The sequence below is a fragment of the Brachionichthys hirsutus genome, unplaced genomic scaffold, assembly GCF_040956055.1.
Source record: "Brachionichthys hirsutus isolate HB-005 unplaced genomic scaffold, CSIRO-AGI_Bhir_v1 contig_1058, whole genome shotgun sequence".
Lineage (NCBI taxonomy): Eukaryota > Metazoa > Chordata > Actinopteri > Lophiiformes > Brachionichthyidae > Brachionichthys > Brachionichthys hirsutus.
The window spans coordinates 85,588-107,101 of NW_027180478.1; the positions used below are offsets into that span (position 1 = coordinate 85,588).

Consider the following 21,514-nt stretch of genomic DNA (forward strand, 5'->3'; position numbering starts at 1 on the left):
GAGCCATAACAAAATCCGACAGACTGAAGCAGTCGTCTGACTCCACTCCAGTGCACACATCGGTCATCGAACCAAACACGAACACTTGAGTTTTTAAACTCCACGTTCACTTTTCACGTGCTGCATTGTTTGATAAATTTGAATGTATTTTTTTTTTTTTTTTTTTGTAAAGCCGAATGCATGTTTGCAGACGCTGTTTATACTGTGTGTGATGAAGATATGTGAGGTAACACTGCTCTTCTATCGTTCTAATTTAAATATGAGCTGTTTTAAAGCTGCAGGAGTGATTGATTTCACGCCTTTTAGAAATGAAAAGGTCATAAAAGAAATAAATGTGAGTCTCTTAAGAACTAAAGTACTGGATCTTAAAACATAATTTAATGTCAAACAGGATGAGTAAACTGCTAACATGGCAGCTTAGTGATATGGTTTGCTCCCCTTTGAAACTTAAGCCGCAAAAATGCACCAATAATGGTTGCAGATGAAGCAAATACACTCGGGCCTGTTCAACAAAGTCATCAGTATCACCCGGCCTAAGCCAAAATCAAAAGACATTCCAGAAGACACGAAGAAGAAGAAGTTGACAGGAATCCGTCTTGGAAGGGTTACAAAGCTCTTGGAATCCACAGACGGACAGAAAGAAACATTATCCTCAGATGGAGAAGACTTGGAACAACAGTGAACCTTCCAAGAGCGTGATGAACGCTCATTCAGGAAGACAAGAGATCCAAGTAAAACATCTGAGGAGCTGGAGACCTCTCTCACCTCCAGAAATGCCACTGGTCATGGCTCCAAATGTTATCACCAAATATCTTTTTTTTTTTTACTTTATTTTTAAATGTTTTGTGGCATGCAGAGAATAAAATAACTCACCAGAGCCCCAGGTACAATTCAAATCTCGTCAACATTGTCATCGTCCACAGGTTGTGTAAAACAGTCCCATCTTTTGCAGTACTCCCCCCCCCCCCCCCCCCCCCCCCCCCTGCTGTTGTAGGCAAAGGCCGAAGGTCATATTCCAAGTTAAAATATTGCTTTTTGCCCTTTTGTCTGTTAGAGTTACATTTTGTGCTTTCTCAGGTTGCATTTTCTTTGTCAAAGTTGCATTTGAACATCTTTTTAACCATTTTACTACAACGCAGCAGCGGGAAACGTTTAATAAAGTAGTTGCATTAACACAGTACGTCAGAAACGACTGTTCAAGGCAGTAAGAGAGGGAGAGATGGGGGGGGGGGGGGGGGTGATAGAAAGAGCGAGATTACCAGTAATCTCTCATAAATGAGTGCATTTGTTTATGAAGCTTAAAAAATCTCCCATTTAAAATATGGAATGTTAATCCAGCAAGAGATGATTTAATCATTCACGTCTACCGTGGAGCGTCACCCGCTCAACCACTTCCACCTTATCCTTCCCATTACAGCCAGCCCCCCCCCCTTTAGTGCATTAGGAACTGAGTCAAGTACTGTTTACAGCCCATATTAACACTCTCACTCCCCTCTGTGTTGTAACCCCCCCACTGCTGCAGAATTGGGTCGGCGGGGTTGTTTAATGGAGTCTTGGCTTTAACCTCTTCCCTCCCTAACTTGCTGAAACCACGCAGCACCCTGAAAGTCTGCGTTAATCCTCTCTGAAGTGGGTGTTCTGTCTATATAATGCATCATAGATATCCCGGCCCTTTTCAGGAATTACAGACTAAAAATACACTCGTCCAACAATAACTTTAAAAATATCGGATAAACTGCAGCGATGCTAAAAATAACAGCAGAGATCAAAACATCGTTGCTTTGAACTAAGATAACACACTCGCTTTGCCTTTGTAGTGAGTAGTGCATGTTTGGATGCTAACAAATCCTTCTTTGTCTTTATTTTTTAATCCGTTCTGTGATGCATTTCACGGCTCTCAAATGCCATTTCTTTGAATTCCAGCCCAGCTCATTAATCTCAGTCAGTCTGCTTCTGTCTCTGCTGCTGCGCTTGAGTGAGCAAAAAAGTCAAAATGTTTAAAAGAAGTAGGAGGTAGCATAATAAAAGTCTACTGTGGCTAATTTCTAATTTCGACATGGCTTCTGTTTCACACGGGAAAAGATGCAAAATAAACTTCGCCAAAGGCTTTTCAAAGTGCTGCAAATGTCAGTAAAAATGCACCAGAGTACAAACACATGTAATTACACCTTCGACATGTTGCAAGCCTGTGTAATTACGTCTTTATGTGTAACCTTAGGTTACTCTGTGGTCTGAGACACGATGTAAAATTAGTAAGTACCGAGGGTGTGCCATTATGCTTGAAAACATATCATTCAAAGGTGTAGTACAGAGGAAAGGGTCTCCACAGAAACAAACAGGGGGATTTCGATTCTATTTGTTCAGCATAGTACATTTAACTTTGATGCGTGGTGCTGGAAGTGCTCATGACCGTGAGTGCGATTTCATAGCCAATGCACGTGATTTTCTTTGTTAGATAACGACAGATCATGTGCAGCGGTGAGTTGCACGCTGTCTAACAGACGGAGGAGGGCACCGGAGACGGGATTGGAAGACCTCTCTGCAGTCTTGGGTTGAACAGGAGGTGGGATGAAGCACCCCTAAGGACAGACTGTAAGCCAATGAGAGTAGTACAAAGCTTGAACCCTGTTCACGTAAGCATCCGTACCTGGTGAAACTGCATACTAGGAATGAACCATAAAGATCTCTCTCCTGAAACCCACAGTAACTCTGCGTCACCAGTCTGATCTCTGCTTCTGCCATTCTAATATTAGCTTCACCTTGGGTTTACGAAACACAAACCCTCTCGTCAGTCACGGATCCGTTAAAGACGACCCCAGCACCATAAAAAGCCATGTTCTCTGGGCCTCTATTTATCTTCCTTCCCCTCCCCTCCATGATTTCCATCCTAGTTTTTGAATCGGATTTAACCCAGCTCATGTCTTGTGACCCTTTAACCACATTTTGCACCTTGTTTGGTCCCCCCCCCCCCCCCACCCGCCCCAATGTCTCCTCTCCGTCTCTGTCTCTTTTTACCCCCACCCCTCTTTCTGTCCATCCTGGAGTTTATCCCTTGATTGCTGATCTCCCTTCATCCCTCCAATCCTCATCTGTTCCTCATAGGAGCAGTGGAGGGATATTCTGCTGTGTGTGATACCAAAAGTGAATGAGTGGGAGAAAGTGCTTTAACAGGCGGGCTCAACTTATGACTGCAAGCAGAGGGAGACCGCTGGAGGAACATTGATTAAAAGATCTGCCGGTCACATTGAAAGGAGACACCTGATCAGTAAGTGGATGGTCATGTGATAAGAATTGGCTTGGGAATTTTTTGGAAATTTGTGACCAGAAATTATTCTGTTAAAAAACTGGCTTTATAGGTGGCAAAACTGAATGATTGCTGTGATGATGAATCCTGACTTAAAAAATAATATTTCTTCAATGAAAAAGCTGCTAATTTTTTAACACCATATGCTTGCAATCTTATAGTTACGCGTATTTGCAGTTAAATATTCTGACATGGTACACGGAGATGAGCTTTAAAATTCTAACGCACTTGTATGTCATCAACTTTATGGCTTTATGGGAAGAAAATCTTCACGATGGTAAATATAATTTACCGGTAAATGATAATAGAATAATCCCTGTTGAAATGGTAATGATGGTGTCTTGTTATTTTATGATGGATAAAATAACAAGACACATTTGTTTTATTTTTTTTGGGTGAATCAAGGGCTTCTAGCGGCTTACAGAAATGTTATTTTATAAAAAAAAAAGTGTAATTACAATAAATACAGTCTGATTATTGATATACAACATTTCATCGCCTTATGCACCCAGAACAGACATCATAGCATCCATCTCTTTTTAGGAAATACTAGGAGACAATACTAATCTGTTCATTTCAGGTCAAATAAACAAGAACTGAATTATTTTATTTTATTTTTTTGGTTGCTACCTCTCATCTGTGGTGAAGATGCAACCTGCATGAGGCCACAGTTACCCAGTCTGTTTGAAAAAACCTGTCACTGATTTCCAGCCTCACAACACTTTCAGCGTCCCAGTCGAGATCCTCCACCTGCTCCCTCCATAACTCTCATCCCACTATTGCCCCCCCCCCCCATTCCATTTCTCCATCTCATACCCAGATGCAAAGAGCATTCAGTAATCGGATGAGAGCAGATTTGATTCAAAAGGCTTCCCTTAAAAACTCAGTCAGTCAGATTTAAATCTCACTCTCCTGCCTCCCTCTCTTCTCCCCTGATGCACTAATGCACTTCGTCACCCACCTAGCTGTCATTTAATCACATGGAACAATGGCAGCTTCCCCGGAACAGAATGGCAAAAGGGTAATAGCACGACTCAAACGCTGAAGCATTCATTACAACACTTATTATCAAAGCAATTTACCATCTGGGACAAAGACCTAAAATCCAGTTTCCAACTTCCTCAGCAGCTAAAGGCGGGGCAGCCATGCCCTTGCTGTTTGGAAAACTACAATGCTATAATCGCCATAAATCATAAGCCGTTTCGATTTCATTTTAATGTGTTTTCAGGTCATCATCCATCATCAGCAAAAGTTAGAGCCCAATAATAAACCATCTGAACTCCTCCAAAGAGTCACTCCCTCGTTCTCTCCTTCCTCTCCTTTTCACGTCAAACAAATTAGAAGCAAATCAGCTGGGTCATGTGTTGTGACAGGGACAGTCATTCAAATAGAGAGCGAGAGAGCAAGAGAGCTATTGCCACAGGTAGGCAAACAAAAAGATCAGCCCGAGTATTCCCTCTCATCAGTTTTCAAGGTAAGATTAAGACATCTATTTTTTATTCAAAGAAAGAAAAGCTCTTTGTAACATCTGTTATCGCCGAGGTGAACTAATGTAAAATCAGCCTGAGATCAGGACTCTGCCTTTTTAACTGTCCCTTGATTACAGTTATCACACTGTGCTTCTTTGTCCATTAGGTGATTGGTGACTGCTAAACATTCCATATTTAATCACGGCATTACTAAATTCAATAGCCACCAGCAACAGGCGAAGGCTCTCTGGATTGCTGATGGCATTCATTGTTTGGGAATTTATCGTACAGTGACAAGCGGCCGGCTCCTCTAATGACATTATTACAGGACATACCGGTTTGTGTGTACATTCAGGGTGAGGGTGCGTGTGTGTGTGTGTCACATACGCTAACGAGCGGGTACTGCCTCTGAATGCCATGCTTAAACATTCATACTGTCTGTGTGTACATGCATAAACCAATGTAAGAGTAGGTGTGTTCCTGTGAGTTCCTGTGCGTGTGCTTCCGTGGGTTTACGAAAGTTTGCAAAGTAGACGAGGGCAGTTTTGACTTGCAAAAACACACTTTGGTCAGAGACCGGAGATGGGAAGAATTCAATTCCGTTCAGATCAGAGCAGGCAAAATCTATAAATGAGTGTCCGGCCAATGCTAGAAAGAATATCTGTTGTTGAATTGAATTCATAGAGGTGGAATTCTAATTTTTTTTTTTTGGGGGGGGGGGGTTGTCTCTCTGCCATTTTGCTACCTTTCAGGATTATCTGCTTTTCTTGCCATCTCTCACTGTCTCCACTGGTGACATCGCCATGGGTGAAATGGAGGAACTGCGAAAGGAAGCAGACAGTCTCAAGGATCAGATCACTGTCAGTAGGCCCAGCAGCACCTTTATTAGAGGGAGAGACATGTAGTTCTCCACTGTGACATGATGTGACTATGATGAATATTATTCGTAATTACATTTTAGCCCAGTAGTCGGAACCAGACTGTGTGTGTGTGTTCTCCAGGCAGCTCGTAAGGCCGTGCAGGACACCACACTGCAGGAAGCGGCAGCAGGGACCACCGTGGTGGCTCGGGTCCAAATGAAGACCAGGAAAACACTACGGGGTCACCTTGCTAAGATCTATGCAATGCACTGGGGTGCTGAGTCCAAGTAAAATGCACAGCAAATTGCACACATGATTTAAAGAACACCTGCGGCTTTATTTCACGTCCAGGCTGTGGGAGGGGTCTGTTCAAATTTGGAGCGTCACGAAATGCTTATATGTCGCTTTCTTTCCCTGTTTCATTGTTTGTCCTAACATCAGGCTGTGTGTCAGTGCCTCACAAGATGGAAAACTCATCGTGTGGGACACGATTACAACCAACAAGGTGAGACACAACGAAGCAGCGACGGTTTAGGATTCTAGTAATGCAAACTTTTTAGTTGACACTGAGGATTAAGCCTTGCAGTGTAGATCCAACCTTGAGCCAATAGAAGTGCACACGCAACCCACAAGCCCTAAAGCGCCTGAAAACAAATATTTCTCTAAAACATCAAATACTAAGAAGTAGACAAGCAAGACTCAATCGTTTAAAAGGAGGGGGGGGGGGTTGTGTGTTTTATAATAATTACAATAATTTTAACAAAGACCCATCTACTAGCATTAAAGGCAAATTCAAACAAAAAATATTTTTATTGAAAACTCTATAAATTGGAGTTTATTTCCTTTCAGCGCTTACAGAAGACTTTTCCCGTGTCTTTTCTATGTCTCCAGGTGAACGCCATCCCTCTCAAGTCATCGTGGGTGATGACTTGTTCTTATGCGCCTTCGGGGAACCTAGTGGCTTGTGGCGGTCTGGACAACATGTGCTCAATCTACAACCTCAAGGGCAAGGATGGAAATGTCAAGGTCATGCGTGAGCTGGCAGCGCACACAGGTAGGACGACACGGCTCGGAAACGTGATCTCTTAAAGTCGCTGATGCTTCTACATTTGATGTCCTGGTGGGACTTCTGTTTTCCTTACTTGCGCTGTGCCTCGTTTTTTTTTTTTTTTTTACTCGATCAGGCTACCTGTCCTGCTGTCGTTTCCTCAGTGACAGTGAAATCATCACCAGCTCTGGAGACTGCACTTGGTGAGAATATATCATGTTTAACCCGTTTGAAAAGTATCTTGCAAACCGGTTCTCTGTAGATAAAACAGAAACAAACACCGCTTCTGGTCTGTCTCCTCCTCCAGTGTGCTATGGGACATTGAGACAGGGACCGAGAAGACCATCTTTGCGGGACACCAGGGAGACTGCATGTCGCTAGCTGTGTCCCCAGACTACAAGTTTTTCATTTCAGGGGCTTGTGACTTCACGGCCAAGCTGTGGGACATCAGGGAGGGCACATGCAGACAGACCTTCGGGGGCCATGAAAGTGACATCAATGCTATCGGGGTGAGGATCCTTTCTGTTTGAGATGCTCAAAGGAGGGCCCAGTTTCTGATCGCTCTGTCGCTATTGCAGTTCTTTCCCAGTGGTACCGCGGTGATAACAGGGTCAGATGATGCCACCTGTAAGCTGTTTGACCTACGGGCGGACCAGGAGCTCATCACCTACCAGGACTCCAGCATCATGTGTGGGGTGACCTCCCTGGCCTCGTCCCTGTCTGGACGCCTGCTACTCGCTGGCTATGATGATTTTAATGTCAACATTTGGGACACGCTTCAAGCTGAGAGAGTGGGTGAGTACAGGTTCAGAGTCTCTCTTCTATTATGGGGATCGGTCAGAAATGACACTTTTTGCAGATCATATGATGTTTTTTTTTTTTCTTCTGTGCTGTGGTCCAGGAGCGCTGGCCGGCCACGATAACAGAGTGAGCTGCATCGGAGTGTCCTCAGATGGCATGGCATGCTGCACAGGATCCTGGGACAGCTTCCTCAAAATATGGAACTGAAGCTATTCCTTGCTACCAAGCAGGAGGCAAAGAAGATTGGAGGAAAAAAAGAGCTTGAGGGAGGGAATGAGGGGCAATGGGAGCTGCATGGGGTGAGAAGAGGGTATTTCAATTGTGCCAAGTCCTATCTGACGTTGGTTTGTAATGTGAAGATTTCCTCCTCTCTTGTCACATTGCGCTCTCACCTTTCTTTTCACGTTACCAGGGGGGGATTTTGGGTGGCACATATTGTTGAGGTCTCAGAAAAGAACATTCCTTTTAAGTTTTATAGATCACATTGAAATCCATAACACATTTATGGCAGTAACTTTGAGAGATCACCCAATGAGAGCAGATACCAGCATGGAAATGGTAGCACACTGGATGATAGAAGAAAATGTGTCAAGATGTAGGTTCACAGTAGCTACTATATGCTGTGTTTTATATCCAAGCATAAGTTGTCATATGAATCATGCGAGTGTTTTTGTTTGAGACTAATTTGTTCTTAGTTTTCATAGATTCCCTGCATGCTTATATTTACTTAAGTTTCATTTTCTAATATTAATTAAAATAGAGTTTTAGTTTGCAGATGTCTATATTAGTGTTTGGGCTGTTTTGTGAGTGATTGATGGCAGAATATGGGTCTCATCGTTTGGTCTAATCCCCCCCCGAGTAGCTAGACCTGAAAAGTGCTTTGGTCAAAAAGTGGCAGATGGGATAATAAAATCGTTACCATGGCTCACTAAGCACTTACAAAAAAAAAAATGACCCATTTGTCTCAGGCGGACGTTGGTATGAGTGTTTTTAGATGGTTTAATGTGCACACGAGTCTGTACGACTGCTTACCTTTTCCTCACCAAGAGTACGAAATAAACTTGAAGAGTTGTGAACATGAAAACAAGAAATCCTGTAAGTTTTGAAACAAATTAATACTGCATCTTTTCCACAACTTGCAATACTGCAGTTTTTAAAACGACTAATAAAATGGGATTCTGCATTAAATGTTTTTGACTTTAATTTCTGGTGGGCAGACTTAAGAATTTTGCTTCCAAAAAGTTGATTACGGCAGTGGACATGGAGTCAGACATTAAATACATCAGAATTTTTAGGACATTTATATTTATCAGCCCAAGAAAATTTTCACAGATTATAGTCTCAACTCTAGTATTTAATACTTAATTCTAAAATGCTCAAGAATGAATGAAAATAGGTTAAAAAGGCATCAACTGATGTGTCAAAATAATTTAAACGGCAAATCCAATTCAATGAAAATTTGCAGTGTTCACTAGATTAACACATTTAGTGTTCATTTCATTTGCCCTCTTTGCAGGGAACCTGAATCTAGGAATGTTGCAAGTTTGGCGTTTCAGAATCAGCCCAAAAAAAGCAATACAAAATACAGCGATTAGATTATGCATCAGAATTTTATTTATATACACGAGAGAACAGGACAGAAAAATACCTGAAGTTGAAGTAAAGCGATACAGTATAACCAAGACGTCAATTAAAAAAAACTGTACATATATAAGCTTGTTTTAAGAGACAATAAAAGAAGCAGAAATGTAGATACTGAATCTTGTTCAATGCAGTGGATCATCTATTCTCCTTATCAAAGGAGACTGACAGCGTCCTGAGGTCCATCTGTCCGAGCCTCTGCCTATCAGGAGTAGACACCTTCAGCTTCTTCTGGAAAAACAAGACACATTACTTTAGTTGACTGAATTAAAAAAAAAAAATCCCAAATCATTGTAAACGTCTCAAAATTAATATTCAGTAAACAAGAGCAGTCGGTATCCCTATCAAAGTGTCAGTGCGTGGCAGTACCTGAGGACGCTGGATCCTGGGCGAGTTCGTTTCCCTCAGGATTTGCAATGGGGAGCGACCCTCATTGTCTTGAAAGAGAACAGAAACATTAACAACATGGATTTTGTTATGAGACAATGAGATGCCAAAGCTTTTTACGCGTACCTGTCTGGATTCGTCTGACAGGCGGTTCCACCTTCTCATTGGCCATATTCTTCACAGCCACAGCAAGAGCAGAGGAACTTCCTCTTCCACCGTATCCCTGCACGCCTCGAGCTCTTTGCCCAGTGGCACCGAAGCCTTTTCCCAACCACTGTGGCTTTAACACGACCGTGCTGGGGCTCCTCCCCGCTTCCAGAAAGGGGCGGTGGATGCTGGTGTCGGGTCGTGGCTCCGCCAAGCGGAGGACGTTTAATTGATCTGACAGAGTGGGAGCAGAGGGCAATGTGGACGCCGCGTGTTCCGCTTCCTCTGACACTTGAGCTGGTGAACAATCTGCAACGGTGGGTTCGTCAGACTCAGTCTTAAGAGTGATCAATGGAAGGGCGTACGAATGATCAACACCATCCCCAGGTAAGTCCTTTCCTGGACTCTGTACTGGAGACGACGCGCCATCGTAATGCACCTCAGCATAAACCTGGGACGACGTTGCTCCCTCATGACAAGTTATCAGACTCAAGCTTAGTCTCTTGTGAAGAGGGGACTCCTTTGCTTCTTCAGCCTCCTCCAGGCTCAAGTCTTCGGTCTCCAGCTCCACCTCAAATTGGGGCTGCTGAAGAAGCACAAAGGGGCTTGCGTCGGCAACAGACTGGAGAGGAGGCATTACAGGGGTGACCAGAAGATTCGCCTGCTCGGCCTCAGAGTCGAGGGAACACTGCTTTAGAGGAGGCTGGAGGGAATCGGTGGAAGCCAGTTCTTCACCCTTGAAGTCTTTTTGAGGGACTTTGCCTTCTGCCTCATTGTGGAACAGCAAGCCCAGACGGCGAGCGTAGGAGCCAACCGTCGCTGCAAGGATAAACGGAAGGAAACAATATTACGGGTCATTTCCACGAGTCACGCCAAAATGAAAGTTATTCATTACCAAATAGTCACCTCTTATGATGTCTCTGACAGGGGTGCGCGTAACGCCAAACGTGGGTGAGCGGGGGTCCGTGAACGCCACAGGACATTCGGCTTTTGCATCCGCGACGGCTTTTGGCACAAGCCCATTAACCTAAGAACATAATTTTTGGATTGAGTACCGGTAGCGTGCGATTAAACCATTCCACGCAGCTCACAGCATGTCTGGTAACCGACCTGAATGGGTGTTCGGTCGACTTCCGTCGAAGGAGAGCGTGGATCCATCAGGCGGCTCACTCGATTGTTCTTGATGGCTGGCTGTGGCATCGCTGGTGAAGACGCTGCTTCCTTGCTCTTAAAGGACCCCATGCTACTGATTTAAAGCGGTCTGGTTTAAAACAGAAGAGTTTTGGAAACGAAAACTCTTTAAAACTTGCAAAAATTACGTGCAGAATTCAGAGAGTTTAATGCAAATAAAATACTTGGGCACATTTCCACACTACTAAAAATATATAAACATAATTTAACTTATTGCCTGTACGACAGTTTGGTGTTACTTGTTAGTACAAATTAACTTACCGCCCATTAAAAAGATAATACATGAAAGCCAATGTTTTAACACTTATTTACTGTCAAAGCAATGCTCATAAACAAGGAAGGATAACATTCCTACTAGCATTGTTACCTTTAGCACAACCTTCACGAACTGATTAGAACATTTAAGCGCAAACTAGCTCGGCAAAACTACACGCGTTTCTTGATTTCGCCCTAAAAAACATTATTAACTATAAACATTGATGTCAAGCATGGAAGCGTAATGTCTTTGACCGTGCCAGACTAACAACAAACATTACCTGAAGCGCACAGTTGAGGACGACGAGATACTCCTTTCACGTATCCTCAGTTAACAACACGAGAAACGTTTAATTTAAAACATTTAAATAGCACGGATGCATGCTGTTATTTTTGAACTGACCAATCAGCGTGAACGTTGTTCCCATTAGCTCAGTGCTGATTGGCCAAAAGCACCATGTTGTCAAAACTGGGCGTGGACAACTGATTTTAGGTTAAAGTTCCTCCACTGGTACCTACGGTGGCCGGGATGTACAAAATACATGTACAAATGCCGATACAAAATTACAATTTCAGAAATAAAGCAAGCGTTGTTTATCATGTCGAAGGAGATAAATGAAATTTGAATCTTCCAGGCCAAGTGATCCGAAGATTCACACAAAAAACACAAACATATAAATTCTACAGTATTCATGGAAAAGTATCCTTATGCTTAACAAATCTTAAAACATGGAGGCAGGCGTTCAAACAGAATTATTGAGGATTTTTACTGCTCAATATTCATCATCAGTATTCAAAGATCAGAAAGATAAACACGTGGAAGAGGAAATGTGCTTTAGAACAGTAATGTCCAGAGGTGAAGACACAAGTATCACCAATTTGCAGCTGAAATAATGCAGATTCAGATTTATTTAAGATGATTTCATGTCTGTGAAAGGTGCAAATTTACACCTAGATGAAAAATATTCAGATATTGCCATGATAGAAAATCATACTTTAGTAGTTAAATCATAATGGAAATAAACACAATTTGTTAAACTATACAGATCTAAAGATCTAAATTCAGCAGCATCATCATGTTGACATCACACTTGTTATATTCAGGGTAATGATGGTTAGTTATAATGTAGCCTGAGATGTTCTCTCTCCGACTGCTACATATTTCTTATTGTATGTGCTGAATAAATACATGTATTTATTTTTGTAAGCAGTGTGTGCAAAGTAAGACCAATGCACTTGGCAATATACAATAAAATGAGATTCTACATCTACAATATGACACTATCTTTATAAAGACTTGTTAACTAGGTTAACTCCATACTTACTTTTACGTATTCAGCAACACAAGCATGTTTGGAATCAAAGCTTTATTGCTGAATATGAAATTAAACATCGAGGTCAGCATTTAACTGGCCTGAAAACACTTATAGTGCAACAATTATGTTACAGTACACAAAATGGCAAATAGCATTAATTTACAATGAAGCAAATCGTTTTACAAGAGCGATATGAATATGAGCATGAGGGGGAGGAGCCCAAAGAAATCATTCTCAATGATAATACAGTATGACCTTTTCATTCAATTCATGATTAATACTCAACCCAAACTACTCTCTCTCTCACACGCACACACACACACACACACACACACACACACACACACACACACACACACCTTACCATAACAGTAACAGTTCGGCTGGATTTTATTTCATAATCATGGCTGATATCTGATTGCTACAAAATTAAATACTTGCAAAAAAGAAGTGGCTTCTAGTTGGAGTTTGGACTCTATACTGCTATGCTACAGCAATACTGCACCTTTAATTTACATAACTGTAGTGAGTACAACGTTAAACATGATGAACTTAACTGTTTATTGTTGAATACAGAATCGATTCATCAATACGTAATCATTTATTTTCTTCAAATTTCCAAGGTCTGCATATCAATTGAAAAGGAGGAAAACTGACTGTCAATCATTTGAGATGCAGTAACGTGACCGAGTTACTGCTGGCTGCATCCTCAGCGGGGCTTCGTTTAACAAAAGTCATTGAAGTTCGCCCGATCACAAGATAATGTCTCCAAGATGGTGAACAAATGACAGCGTCTTCCCTCCATTTCCGTGGAGGAGGGGCCGCTCTGATTCCTCTGCGCTTCATTCAGTCGCCCAGGCATTTATCTCCCCGTGAAGCACACTCGCACTCGATGGGTCCCCACCCCCTGGATAATCCTCATTCAGACCCACCTTCCACCTCTCTTTGGCAGAAGTGAGCCAGCAATGTGTCTAAGTCCCGGTGGTCAGCAGCATTGTACAGAGAGCTCTCTCCCATCATGCTAAGAGCCATGCGCAGGGTGGACCAGATGTTGTCCGACATTAAGGTGGCTGCAGCACCTCCAGGACCCCTTGCGGCTCTCGCCCCGTCCCCGGCGGCCTGGCGCTGTAAAGATAAAGCCTCGAGAAAGTGCTCCACTGCCTCCCTGAGGATAAAATAAGAGATCGGGAGATTGAAATGAGATGAAAAAGCAGCAAATTCCATTTTCTTTTGCAAATGACTTTGATCCCTGAAAGATAAATAACAGTTGGAGTAACATATGGTGATCCTGAAACAAACATTTGGAGAGACCTTCCTGTTCTCTTGAATGACACAACTTTTGAGAAATTTTGTATATAATATGTAATAATCAAATCCAATTACAAAAAACAAAAAAAATTCTGATAAAGCAGATGTTTCTCAAATCTATCTCAGAGTAAATGGTAAATTCTTTGTTCTTCAGATTCATTAAACATAGTGAAGTGAAGTCACACTTTAAAACGGATAATTGGATAATACATAAGTTTAAGAAAGAAACATCTCGACATTTTTGGTGAACGTGGCTTCCTCACCTGTGAGCTCCCAGGTTGACACAGCTGATTCCCAAGTTGTAGCGACTGCGGACGAAACCCGGCTGCAGCTCCAGAGCCCTCCTGTAGGCGGCCACTGCTTCCTCCGAGCGGCTTCCATTAGCAAGTGTGGCACCCAACTTATTCCACAGCAGGTAGTCCTAATGGGCACCAAAGAAATCAAGTGAAAGCTCAGACACAAACATTATATACAGGAAGACAAGAGACTTTTGAGTACTCAGGTTCTACACCAACCTGTGGGGTGACAGACAGAGCAGCGCTGAAGCAGTCCACTGCCTTGTCGTACTCCCCGCTGAGGTTGAAGAGAACTCCCAGACCACACTGTAGCTGAGGGTCCACCTGCACGGGGTCGGCGTTGGCTGCATGCAGGAACAGGGACTGGACATCTGTGAACAAAGACCTGAAGAGGATAAGCAAAGACAGGGTCAAACAGAATAAAGCACAATATCACATTTGTTTTAGACTAACTTCTAACTAACGCTGAATCTGCTTGCTGCATTTAAAAGCTGAAATCATTCTCCATGGCGTTTGGGACACTCACTCTGGCAGCAGCGAGCCGAACCGCTCTCTTTCCTTGCCCCGTTCTGTGGCAGCATCCTTCAGGCGCTCTCGCTCATTCTGCTCCCACACGGAACGGTATTTTGGATTGTGCTTCAGCCAGTCGCGAAGAGTCTCACAGGCTTGTCGATGTAGCGACTCATTGGTGAAACTGACGGCTAACGCCATCAGAGCAGTCAGGTTGCCATTCTTCAGTTCTACGCATCTAATGACGAAAGAGGTGGCAATGGGAAGAGGAAAGAAGAACATCATATCGTTATTGTTAAGATAAACGGATATTATTTATTGCCAAACCCTTAATATAAATCAGGTGACAGGAGCGTCCTAAAGGGTGCAGAGGCAGCACTCCTGCAGGGAACATGGTCTTAGTATTTCTATCTGCTCAAGATGCGGCTTCCTCAGTGGATGATATCGGGTCTAGACAACGTGCCTTTCAGACCTGGGATCTGGTTTATAAAATGTCACTGGATACAACGTTTTGTTGCACATCAAAGACTTCTATAGTTAAAACACTTTACCCTGAAGAAATCTATTTCCATGACTCACTGAGTTCGCTTTTTATGAGACTATTAAAAATATTTTAATGGATGTTTACTCAAAACAGGCAGCAGAAAAGCACCTGCAGGCATGGAGTTCGTAAAAGAGCTACTAAACTATGAATGACAATTTCAATATATTAGTACTGTCTAAACATATATTAGTATACGATCAGACTTTGCGTCGTCTTCAGCCGCTTATCCAAATCCAGGTCGCGAGTTTACACCAGAGCCTATCCCAGCTGACACCGCGTGGGCGGTACAACCTGGATAAGACCCCAGTTTATCACAGGGACACACACAGACAAACATTAACTCTCACAGTCATGCCTATGGACAATTTAGAATGCTCAATACACCTAATTGAATTAGTGGTGGGAGGAACCCGGAGAACCCGGAAAGAACCCACATACACACAGGGAGAACATACAAACTCTGCACAGCAATGCTGCAGGTGGAATCGAACCAAGGACCTTCTTGCTGTGGGGCAAGCGCCACCGTACTGCCCCTATATAAGTTATATAAGTACTAAAACATTTAAAAACTGCACATTTAAAGAAAACAAATGACTAATATATAGATAGCGTAACTGCTTTATAAATGCAGATACAGTATACGAATGATATTTTGCCTTTGCTTTGCCTCTGAAGTGATGAGTTTATACCATTATTTTGCAATTCTAATGTCCCACCTCCGGAGGGCGCTGATGGCAGCAAATTCTTGCTCATTTTCTGCCTGACAGGATCCGAGATACTGCCATGCCTGGAATTTAAATCAGTAGAAATGCACGTACAGTTAAATGTGTTTTTACATTTACTATTAAAACAGACAATCACTGAAGTCAGAAGAGTCTCACCAGCTGGTTGTCTGGTTCTTTCTGTACAGCACTTTCAAAGAACCGCACCGCACCTGGGATATCCCCTGCCTCCATCCGCTTCACCCCCTCCGACAGCGGGTCTGGGTGCGATAAGTAGGGGTTTTCGTCTTCAAACTGATACCCCTGAGACGCAAGAACAATGTGCGTGCTGCTCAGAATACCATACGTGCACATCACAGCATTATCAGGAATCAACACAGTGTCTGTTGAGCTGTAAGTAAACAAAGAAAAGTCCTGGAGCAGTGAGCCAGGCTGCTCAGCAGCCTGAAAGCTACCTTGTCATAGGAGGTATTGAGCAGCTTATCAAAGTCAGACAGCCAGGGATGGCTCTCTGCATCCCTTTTAGCCATCTCCTCCCACTCCTGCTGCAGCTTCTCCCAGAAATCCACATCACTCTGACATGACAGAAATGCATCATGAATTCATGGTCTCCTCACATCGTATGACATACTGTTCCAGACCTTTCGCAAGCATTACTTTTCTAGGAGACTGACAAGAGCATACCGATCCAGTTTTTTGGATCGATTACTAAATTGAGACTGGTTTGTTCCTGTTTTTTAAACAGGATCAAGTTAATTTCCGAAGGGTTGTGTGCGTCACCAGCTACGATTCTAGTCTATTTGAAATTCATTTATCATTTGTTTGCGTCACACCTCCACAGCAGCTTTAGCTTCTTGGAAATCTGTCCCTGTTGTGGTAAACTCATCCACCCAGGCTTCAGCTGAGTCCAGGGACACCTACACAGGGATGAAGAGCAGAAAGACTGGTTGACTTGAGTAAGCAGGTTCTGGCTACTATCAATGTCCTTAGAGGTGAGGATGGAGGCGTTAAAACGGGAAAAACAGAAGGAAGTGAACAAGGAGGACAAGGGTGAAACCAGAAACTACAGAAAAAGCTCCTTCTCTCTCACTCCTCTAACTTTTTTTCCAGGAAATGCACCGAGCAGCAATAAAATAAATATACAGATATTATATAACAATAAAAAAAAGTGTGTCTTATGATTTAGGCATAGGAAAAAGCTCAATGTACGATACTAGTTTAGTACAGTAAAAGCTGCTACTCAGTTTAAAAATAATATAATTACTACACTACCTATCGTTGCCATGACTACAGAGGCCCTACCTGCCTGATGACCTTGGCCCATTGCTCTGCTTGCTTAGCTTTAACTGTCTCAATCTTCTTATTCTTCTCTGGGGGTTCCAAGGGAAGACTCCCTCCCCCCGTCTCCACCAGGAACTATGGCATTAGGCGAGGACGAGGTGGGAATAGGGCGTTTTGAAGGAGGGGAGCACAGTTGAGGTTTTTGAGGGGGTCGAAGGAGCAGCACCAGTTTAAATGAGGAGGAGGTTGAGATGAAGGGTGGTTGCGGCAAGCCCAGAGTTAAAATGCATGTGAAAGAAAATGGCAACGTTAGATGGCAATAAAACATAAAGGAGTCAAGTTTGACAGATGTGAATGATACGCCGGAGGGGGGGGGCAACACTCGCCAACTGCCAAGATCATAAAAGAAAATAGATGAAGGGTTGGTTGTGAAACAGTTTTGTATCAGTAATGTTCCAGTCACTGGCATCATCTAGTTGTAGATTCAAAAATTGAGCAACTACATACAAAGTTTATTTGGAACAACAAGGTCAAGTTTGCGACAGTAATTGATTTACCACGAGAGAGGAGGTGTGTAAGGACTTGGCATTCCATTTTATTCTGCCAAAAGACTTGCTGATTATTAAAGTCTGTCATGATGTCCAATATGTTCTGGGTGAATCTGCTTTGCTCTCATGCTCTTCAGCCAATATAGGAGTTGATGGATGATAACAGTGCAGTGTTTACAGTGTAGGCAGAAAATCACTTCCAAAAATATTTGGAATATGGACAAGGAAAAAGGATGAGTCATAATCAAATGCTAAACTCCAATCAATCAATAACCATCCCAAACTGCTTCCATATAATTAGACTGAAGGTTTATATTACCCCACTTATCCTTCCTGAGGTAGCTCATATTATTCTGGATTTATGTTTGACGAGCAGTGTAGTAACAGTTAGTAAAATATTTATTTATGTACTTATTCAACTAAAAAACCAGCATGTTGTGCGTTTCGTTTCCTTTAACACTTAAAATCAAGTTATTCTGGCTCCTTTCTCCAAATTGACCGACCACAGCTTTCAAGGGCCGTCTTGCGTCTTTAGTTTGTTAAACTGATGAGGCACGTAATGTTGTTTTAATTTTTACGTCATACATTGAGGCTGAATTGATATGCAGATTTAGATTTTTAATCACTAACTTTTATTTTTATTTTTTTGCTTGGCAGAAACGGGCTTTTATAGTTTATGACTTGATGGGAACATTTCTGTGTGAAGCGAATGGTGTGATTGATTACAGCCTCAGCAAAGACAGGAACTGAAGGAAAACTGAATCAAGATGGGAATAAGTAGAGCTAGACTGTGACCCTTAAGAACTTAATGCACAGGAAAAGAGGCAGACTTGTTTCATTGCTGCACAAATTCCATCTGCACCACCGGGCAGATTGAACTTCCAAGTTACGGGAATGAAGAAGCTGCTTTTGGTTACATGTTTGGAAAAGCTTTGGATAATGAGTCACATGTGCTCCACCACTATTCCCAGTTGCAACCATTCCCTCCTCAATGGGCAATAACTCGTACCTGGTTGAGGTTGGAGGCCCAGCTCTGAGCCTCCTCGGCCTGAGCTTTATCTGTGAGCTGTTTGTCTGTTCTGCTCTCCACTGTCACACTGCCCTCGCCAATTTGCCTAATGAATCGCAGGAACTACACAACAGTCAAAAAAAAACAACAACAGCAAAAAAAAAGTATTTAGCATTACTAAATCATCAGATTTACGCTAGTTTATGTCAAAGCCTACACGTTGCTGTCCAAACGTAAACAATAGAATTCAACATAGCCACTAAACTCTGCCTCCGGGGAACCACTCCACAAAAAGACATAGATCAAAGAAATGGTGTCAGATATGTAAAAATAATGAAGTATGGTATAAATAAGATCCGATCCTATCCAGTCACTGCTCACCTCTGTGTTCTTCAACTTTGGGTCATCAACCTTCGAGACAAGTTCATTGGCGGCTTGCCTCAGCTCTTCTCCTGATTGATACTCCTTTGTCCTGTCAAAGTAACAAAACACTGTTATAAATCACTTTATTTAAATACCCTTCATTGCATTTTGACTGTGATGAACATCAGAAAGATACATTTTATTATTGGATATTTTTTACATTATTCATGTCCCCCAAAGCCCTCTCCTAACCAGTCATTCTCTTTGTCTCCAAGGTCTCCCAGCCACAACTTCTCCTCTGACTGCTCCAGATACTCCTCTGCCCAGCGTCCAGGATCTGATAGAGGGGGGGGGGGGGATAAAAGCATTAAGCATATACAAGGATTCACTAAGGATGCATGTTGCAAGCATAAGAAAGCACAGTTAAAACAAATAAAGATACCTGCAGCCTCATCAATAAATTCTCTCGTCCAATCAGCATCTGCTGCATCACCGAGATTGATGATCCCCGGAGCAGAGGCGGAGTCGGGACCAGAACCTGAGATGAACTCAGCTGCCCAGTCACCAGACAGGGCCAATGCTGCCACATCTGGAGCTAGGACAAGGAAATAGATGGTGCATAAGAAGCTGAAAAAAGTTTGTGTTGTCTCATGTCAGAAAAATACAACAAAAATTAAACTAATGCACAAAACACATGAACGTGTATTTGTACCCCTCTGTGGAGCTTGTCTGTAGCTTTGCTGGTCAATTTGCTGCATCTCCTCCAACAGCTGACCCATGTCAAATGTGTGTGGGGGTCGTGGGGGGGTCTGAAGGAACTCATTCACCAGCTGGCGCAAAATGAAATCATGTTACCATACCTAATACAGAAGGGTTTTTTTTTAAAGACTTTTAGAACATGTAAAGAGTAACCATGGTTACAAACCTCTTCCTCAGTTGTGATCTCTATAGCACTGGGGGGAATCTGAGAAAGCATGAAGGAATAAAATGTGACGATCTAATAATGCTACGTCTGCTGTCGACGAGCAAATTTAGTTTATCGAAAAGTTGTCCGCCTCCATATACAAATTACTCACCGTCGGTGTTGAGCGGTGCTGCCATGCCCCGCCTTCCTTTGTCATGTGACTAGTCAACTTCATGAGAGGGTTGGCTCCCCCACACTCTGCCTCCACCAACTCCCGCATCGCCATGGCAATAGAGAGACGAGGCAAACCCTTTCAGACCACCTGAGAACACGAGGAAAATGAATGGATGCATTGCGAGGTTTGTCTCCCGGCTGTAGATGACAACTGTTCAGACTCCTACGACCATCTCAGGATACAAAACTTCTATAATCACTGGAAGATGAGGACTGAGTGCTGCACACACATCACGCTTCCAAGGAAGGAGTAGAAAATCCTAGAAAAAACATTAGTGCTCGGGACAATGTTGGTGCGTGGATGGCAACCATCCCCACATCCTGCAAATGTTTTATTCGGGAAATATATTTAGCTATAATTATAATAATTTGGAAACTAAAGTCATGTACAGGGCATGGTTACGATAAATAAAAATTAAAGATGTATGCGTAAAACACTGCTTCGTGCTGATAAAACATAATAAAAAATACATCGGCATGCAGTATTAAGTCACACCTTCAATATTAAGTTCTATTTCATCCCTTTTTCATATCTGAAGTTCACTTACATGATCCTCCAAAAGTACAAATTCTAATAATTATTTACTCTTTACTTCTGCAGCTCAACTGACTGACCTACATCGAGACCCAGCGACGAACAGCTGACAGACTGTTGTACATGCTGGCCCACTCTATTTGTTCCACCTCCCCGGAGGGATGTGCAATGCTTCAATTTCCATAATGAATTGCCAGGAATAGAAATTTAATTCTCTGTCTATTATCGGGTTCTCCGGCTTCCTCCCTCCACCAAAAATCATGCAAATTAGGTGCATTTGGTTCCACTAAATTGCCCACAGGTGTGAGTGTGTGAATGATTGTCTGTCTGTGTCTGCGATGAACTGGCGTACCCTGCCTCTCACCCTGCGACCCGGTAACGGACAAAGCGGTTTGGAAAATGAATGAATGGATGAATGTCTATTATTGAGGTGTACGTTGAACATCACCACAGAAAATATTCCGGAGGGGAGCTCATTCTACAAGTGCGTTTCCAATCACTCATCGTATCTTGACCAAAGGCACGTAGTCAGCTCCAGGGGAATGCTGCTGTGTGGAGTGATGAAACCAAAATGTAACCCGTTCACCCATGGATGACTGGTACGTCTTTAGGAAGAAGAATGAAGTGTATGCTTAAGAGAATCCAGTATCTACAGTGTAGGCACGTTGGTAGCTTAGTGATGCTCTGGGGCTACTGTCCTTGCTCTGACCCTGGAATCCTTTGGCGTATAGAGGGTCAGGTGGATTCCATCAAGTATAAGGAAACCACAAAAAGAAAATACGTCATAGAAAGTTGAACATTCAGTGTCTTGAGACAATAAGAAGTTGGTAAAACTAGCATT

General features: G+C 42.7%; 3 protein-coding genes across 3 annotated transcripts; 1 reads left to right on the forward strand and 2 right to left on the reverse strand.

Moving 5' to 3' along the window:
• Positions 1-5,576: 5,576 nt before the first annotated feature.
• Positions 5,577-7,718, forward strand: LOC137915234 (guanine nucleotide-binding protein G(I)/G(S)/G(T) subunit beta-3-like). The gene is made up of 8 exons (XM_068758678.1): positions 5,577-5,633; positions 5,775-5,920; positions 6,075-6,138; positions 6,525-6,687; positions 6,818-6,884; positions 6,989-7,190; positions 7,260-7,476; positions 7,583-7,718. Exons 1-8 carry the CDS (start codon positions 5,577-5,579, stop codon positions 7,687-7,689), a joined length of 1,023 nt encoding a protein of 340 aa, XP_068614779.1. The 3' UTR covers positions 7,690-7,718.
• Positions 7,719-9,261: 1,543 nt separating this feature from the next.
• LOC137915246 (cell division cycle-associated protein 3-like) lies at positions 9,262-10,899 on the reverse strand. The gene is made up of 5 exons (XM_068758692.1): positions 10,768-10,899; positions 10,564-10,684; positions 9,631-10,476; positions 9,493-9,560; positions 9,262-9,354 (listed from the first exon to the last, which is right to left on the reverse strand). The coding sequence occupies exons 1-5, from the start codon at positions 10,897-10,899 to the stop codon at positions 9,262-9,264; spliced, it is 1,260 nt and encodes a 419-aa protein (XP_068614793.1).
• A 1,562-nt stretch (positions 10,900-12,461) lies between these two features.
• LOC137915238 (peroxisomal targeting signal 1 receptor-like) lies at positions 12,462-20,190 on the reverse strand. The gene is made up of 16 exons (XM_068758682.1): positions 20,077-20,190; positions 19,926-19,964; positions 19,713-19,830; positions 19,443-19,595; positions 19,253-19,337; positions 19,019-19,109; positions 18,638-18,760; positions 17,102-17,215; positions 16,633-16,716; positions 16,255-16,374; positions 15,959-16,102; positions 15,794-15,864; positions 14,550-14,771; positions 14,243-14,408; positions 13,991-14,148; positions 12,462-13,584 (listed from the first exon to the last, which is right to left on the reverse strand). Exons 1-16 carry the CDS (start codon positions 20,188-20,190, stop codon positions 13,338-13,340), a joined length of 2,049 nt encoding a protein of 682 aa, XP_068614783.1. The 3' UTR covers positions 12,462-13,337.
• Between the last annotated feature and the right edge of the window lie 1,324 nt (positions 20,191-21,514).